At 43.4% G+C, this 5,811-nt stretch overlaps 1 protein-coding gene across 2 annotated transcripts; it reads left to right on the top strand.

The window, feature by feature from the left end:
- Positions 1-303: 303 nt before the first annotated feature.
- LOC105455553 (protein bowel) lies at positions 304-5,143 on the top strand. 2 transcript variants are annotated; one of them, XM_011698955.1, is made up of 3 exons: positions 304-881; positions 2,163-2,937; positions 3,252-5,143. In XM_011698955.1, the coding sequence occupies exons 2-3, from the start codon at positions 2,174-2,176 to the stop codon at positions 4,102-4,104; spliced, it is 1,617 nt and encodes a 538-aa protein (XP_011697257.1). In that variant the 5' UTR covers positions 304-881; positions 2,163-2,173; the 3' UTR covers positions 4,105-5,143. The 2 variants fall into 2 exon arrangements, with proteins under 2 accessions (XP_011697257.1, XP_011697258.1); XM_011698956.1 differs by lacking the exon at positions 304-881 and adding an exon at positions 1,161-1,552.
- Positions 5,144-5,811: the final 668 nt, after the last annotated feature.

The following is a 5,811-nucleotide window of genomic DNA, read 5'->3' as shown; positions in this document are numbered from 1 at the left end:
ATAGGCACTGGTAGATAGGATACCCCAGCAAACCCCCGCGCGTGCCCTCGGTCCACCCTCTCACCGCGCTCGCTCTCTGGGAGCCTATACCTGTCGGTCTCGCTCTGGCGACCGCAAGCCGACCGGAACCCGCCTCTCTCGCACCAAAGGCGGCTCTCCAGAGAGTGAGGCAGTCGCAGCGCAGCATCCAGCAGCAGCGCTACTAGCGGCAGCCAAACGGAAAGACTCCCAGGCGAATCGCCCTGGTGTATAGGTGTGTGCGCGCGCCGATGTGTATGTGTGTGTCGTACGCGTGAGGTGTACATGAGCCTCACTTGCGTGGGTGTGTGAGCCGTGGAAGCCTACCTGGCGGCGTCCAACACGCAGTTACCCGCGCGCTTCTTCGCGTTCTCCCGCAGGAAAGAGCGCGCCGCGCGTGTGTATCCGTCATCCTGCTCCGGTTTTGTCGTTTCTCTCGAAATTCGGAGTCGCGGAGCTGGGATCCTAGGGTACCGACCTTGGGAGAGACGAGCGCGTCGCCGCGCGCGCTCTGCTCCTTTCGCGGTTCACCGGACGGAGATCGGAGTAGGATCGGAAGTGCGACGGGAGGAATCGCGCTGCTTGCCTCTACTGGCGACCCACGGCTGCCGCGTGTGGTGTATGTGTGTTTACGTGTACACGGGAGAGAGATAAGGAGTGATACGCGCGAAGATCCTCTGGAAGTTCCCGTACGTGCCGTAAGTGGATGCCCGACGTAAGTGGAGTTACAACGGATGTTTCCGTCGCTGATCACCGGACCGTCGGCCAGTAAGGGATTTCGAGCGGAGGAAGAGATGCGTTGGTGGCTTGTTGGAGGACACTGAAAGGGAGACCTGGAAGGCTTCTCCGTCAACGTCCTCCAGGTGAGAAAGAGATTTCTCCCAGGTGCGAATAAATCGGGGAGAGAGGGGGGGAGGAGGGAGTCCCCAGAGGAAGTCGCAGGGCAATCGCATGTCTGTCTCGTTGCGTCCCTACGGACATTTGCGCGATTCCAACATGGCTGCTGCTGGGACTAGCCGTGACCGCTGGGCCCGCGGAAGCCATGTTGGCAGGTGTGCTCGGCTCGAGATAACCAGTTCACGTTCACGTAAAACGTACGTGGCACCGATACTCCGAATAGCAAAATGGAATGGGCCCTTTACCATTGAATTATCATTTAAATCGCCGCGCGTCTGCCGCCCTTCGAAAAGCCCACCTGCGAAACGACATACGCGCGATTTCGCAAGTAAAACGAGTACGCGAGATGTGATTAATAAAAAGAAAAAGCCTCTTTAAACGCCGCCCGTACCCATTTCCAATACGATTGCGAAAGTTTACGATGAGCTGGTACACAGTGGTTCTCCCGATGTCCATTAGACGTTCGTAAAATTCACGAATAAACTGCCGATCACTACGACTCTCTATTTCTTAAGTAAACAGGTAGAGAGTTAATGCGCGTCAAGGAATGTTCAGCGTACCACGAACGTGAAAAAAAAATTAATGTAAAATGATCGCGCCGTCATTTAACGACGACAGAAAAATTATTTTTATCAGTGTAAGTACGTCCACCTTTGAAAATTAACGCATTCCTTGATTTACCAATTCTATTTTTTGTGCGTCTATATAAATTCGGCATAAATGAATATATCGGTATATTGTATGTCTGTATGAAAATTTATGAAAAATGTATAGCAACTTATAATATTATCAAAATAAAATAATCCAGAATTTTTTAAAACTATTTTCAATGTTTGATACGTACATTTTCTTAAGTATGTTTTTTTGTTTGAACTTTTTCTCATAAGCAAAGCTATTTTAACGTTTATATAGATTTATAGAAATTGTGTAATATAGAAACATGAAAATTCAATGTTTTATGTAATATTTAAAAAGCACCAATATTTAATGGATAATTTTAATAACATTTATTTAAAATTAAAAAAATTTTGGAAAATATATTATGTTTTTTAGATTTACTCGGTTATAATTATTGTAAACATTGACGAGTTAATTTAATATTTTTTAAAATATAGAAATTTAGAAATGTATAATCACAAATAGATCACTTGTTCGATGAAATGAAGAGTTGATTTTATTGTTATCGTACTACTTTTTTTATTCATTTATCAACGTAATTAATAACGCATTTTTTTATATTCTTTTAGGTGCAATCAATATGCCAACTGACATCGTAGTTACGTCGGCCTCGGCCACGGTTTCAGAGGAGACCAGCAGAAGTCGGGACCTAGGCCTTGGACAGTCTCCAAGATCAGGCCCCTCTTCTGCAGCTTCATCCTCCAGTTCCACCGCGTCAACCTCAAGAGGATTCGATCCCAGTACTCTTGCCGCCTATCATCATCATCGTCACAGCTTGGCCGTAACCGGTCTGGGTCATGCTCATCACCGAGAATCGTCAGCCTTTGTGCCTGTGGTGCCTTCAAGATTACAGCTCACCCCGTATCCAGGTGAAATTCATCCCCATCTACCCGGACCGCCGCCCTCTTCCTCATCGTCGACGAACTCGGAGCACGAAGTCGGTCCTGAATCGTCAGTAGCCAGAAAAAGCTCCTCGAGTTATGACATCATGGCGATGATGGCAGACAAAAGGAAAGAATTAGCGAGAGGTCTTTTACTAGCCCCATCGCATCCTCTCCTCGAACCACCTGGGTATCCGGTATTTGCCGGTCCCTTTCCTGGTAGTTCTGCCTTATATCCCCCGGGTGGTCCATTAACCCATCAGCATCTGGACCGAAGGTTACTTAGAGCACCTGGCAGGGCATCCAGACCGAAGAAACAGTTCATTTGTAAATTCTGTAATCGACAATTCACGAAATCATACAATCTTCTCATTCACGAGAGAACTCATACCGACGAAAGGCCGTATTCCTGTGACATATGTGGCAAGGCGTTTAGGCGGCAGGATCATCTCAGAGATCATAGGTATAATACGCAGTCTTTAAATTAATCATAATCAGTTGAGTGAATTATATTAATTAATTATAGCGTATCACGTAAAAAGAATAATAAATTAACTTATTTAAATTTTTTATATTGTAATTAATTATATTGTAATTAATTTGTCTCGTAATATTAAGCATCTGTAATAAAATTAATAATATAAGCAAATGAAGATAACAGATATTTGACAGATAAAATATATTTTGAAATATGAAACTTCAAACTTTTCAAGCTTCAAATTATAGAATAGTAGACGTTTTTATTTATTAAAACATTTTTCATCTTTCTTTCCTTAGGTATATTCATAGCAAGGAGAAGCCTTTTAAATGTGGCGAATGTGGTAAGGGCTTCTGTCAGAGCCGTACTCTGGCAGTTCACAAGATTTTGCATATGGAAGAATCTCCACATAAATGCCCTGTTTGCTCGAGAAGTTTTAATCAGCGCAGCAATCTCAAGACTCATCTCTTAACACACACGGACCACAAGCCTTACGAATGTACGTCATGCGGCAAAGTGTTTCGCAGAAACTGCGATCTCAGGAGACACGCATTGACACACGCCGTGGGCGATGTTCCTCCAGAGGCGTTGGAAGAGGCGTTGCGGGACGATGACAGTCCCGAAGAGGATTGCCCTGAGCCCGGACCGTCCTCCTCATCGACCTCCACAACACCGTCTGTATCTTCCGCGTCTTCTAGTTCGTCCGGATATCCTTCTCAAGGATCGTCAGTCCCGCCATCCGCGCCTACAACGTCGGCCTCAGCACCACCGCTTCCTCAGAGACCTCAGCTTCAGATCAGAAGGGATCTATTACCCGCTGTGAAGACATCGACGGTGACCAGCGGCGCGTCCGCGGCTCATTCTGTCACCCAGAACCCACCGGCTGCCCTCCCGCCGCCACCCCCGCTTCTGACTTCTTACCGACGAAGAATGGGCTCGCCAGGTCCTTCCAGAGTATTCCTGGAGCTTCAGGAGCGCGAGCGCGAGAGAGAACGGGAGATGGAGCAGAACAGGGAAAGGGAGCGTAACAGGGAGCGTGACAAAGAAATAGCCAGACCACCGAGGGCACCAACACCTCAGCCACCGCCACCACCGCCTAGGCCCGCACCAGCGCGCCAGGGTTTCACTATCGCGGATATAATGGGTCGATAGAAAATTTGTCGCAGGTAGTTTTCCTGTGCTTGAATTTCTTTTTCGTAAGCTCTATGGATTATGAAGGAGAGGTACCGGTCTTCCACAAAGAATAAAGTCTTTCTAAAGATTTCATGCGAATTCTACGATATTTTTGGTAAGAATATGTTTAATAGCTTGTTAAATTTGCTAGAAAAATCTTATTTACGTGTTATTATCCACATTATTGCAATACATTTTTTCATGCAAATATGCGAGAATTGATATGAGAGAGTTTGAATATACGAATAAGCAAATGAAAATCTTTAGAAAAAGTCTTCATAATTGTTTTGAAAAATCTGCGTGCATGATTCTAAAATAGTTATTAGACTCGGAAAAACTTAACTCTCTCAATCCAAATGCGGTTGTATATTACATCTTGTTATGTCCAATATAATAATATAGAGAAATAAATTATAAAGTTATAATTTTGTATATTCGTAATTCATACAATATACAAAATAATAATTTTATATACATTATAAAAATTAAGTATTACGTATTAGACGAAACGTTCTTTCAAATGTAACGTGAAGCAAAAAAAGATATTTTTTATTATTATATAACTTGGAATACAATATTGAGATAATTTCGTAGAAGTGAGACGGTTAAACAAGTACATACCAAAAATGTGCCTTAATAGTTTGTCGCTACAAAATACAAAAACAGGTGCTCTCGCTTCATGCTACAGTTAATAGAAGCTACAATGCTTTCCTGCGACGCGCGTGAATCACGATAACGATGCAATAGGGAAAGACGAGACCAGATGATATTAAGAAAACTGCGATCACGGCGAGAAGAAGTATTCTTTTGTCCCGCAGTTGTTCGGGAGAAGGGATAATGCAAATTTTGCGGTCGGGGTAATAACCTGTGCCTGTGCCACCGTGGCAGGTGCAATACGGCTTTGTACCTGCTCGATCCGCGCGCGAAATACCTGCTCCCTGCTACTGCTGCTGCTGCTTTTTCCCTTCTAAAAATATTCCGACCCTAGACGAATATCAATATTTTTTTCTTCCCCTCTTGTTCCCCCTGTCCCCCCCCGTTCTCTCCCCCTTTCCGCCCCTCCTCATGCCCTCGACGCGAGGAAGCATTAATGGTCCTTTTGTGAGACCCAAACTCGTACACCGTCCAACCGCAGAGGCGATCCTTTTGGACTACGGCCTCTAACGCCTACAACACAAAGGTATACCTTCTTTTCAGGGGATTTCAAAGAATCCATGTGTAAGAACGAAAATCCCTCGAATATATATTCTAGAATAGCTTTCCGTTTTTAAATGTGTCCATTGTGATTAAATAAGATTTCGAACGTGTTCGAATGTTCGAATGCTCCGACCGACTGTGCGTTAACGCGCGTTTATACGGATGAAAAATACAACGAAATTGGGTACAAAATGGATATACTCTATGCTTGAACAAATATTTACTATTAGCAATGTATCGTCGTTTCTCTTAATTATAAAGTACATAGATACTTCATTAATACTGAAAATTCAATATTCCGTTAAGGAAACTGTATAAAATAACTGCGAACAGTTATTTTCACAACGTTTCGTTTTGCGCGAAATTATTTGAAATAAATTAAATTAATATTCATATTCTTGAGACTTCTAATATTATAATATTATAATATTATAATGTAATAACTTATAATATTATATTATACTTCTGATTGTATGAGTATAAAATTAT

The sequence above is a fragment of the Wasmannia auropunctata genome, unplaced genomic scaffold (assembly GCF_000956235.1).
Source record: "Wasmannia auropunctata unplaced genomic scaffold, wasmannia.A_1.0 LD335898.1, whole genome shotgun sequence".
NCBI classification, from domain to species: domain Eukaryota; kingdom Metazoa; phylum Arthropoda; class Insecta; order Hymenoptera; family Formicidae; genus Wasmannia; species Wasmannia auropunctata.
This window is presented reverse-complemented; position numbering and strand designations above follow the sequence as displayed.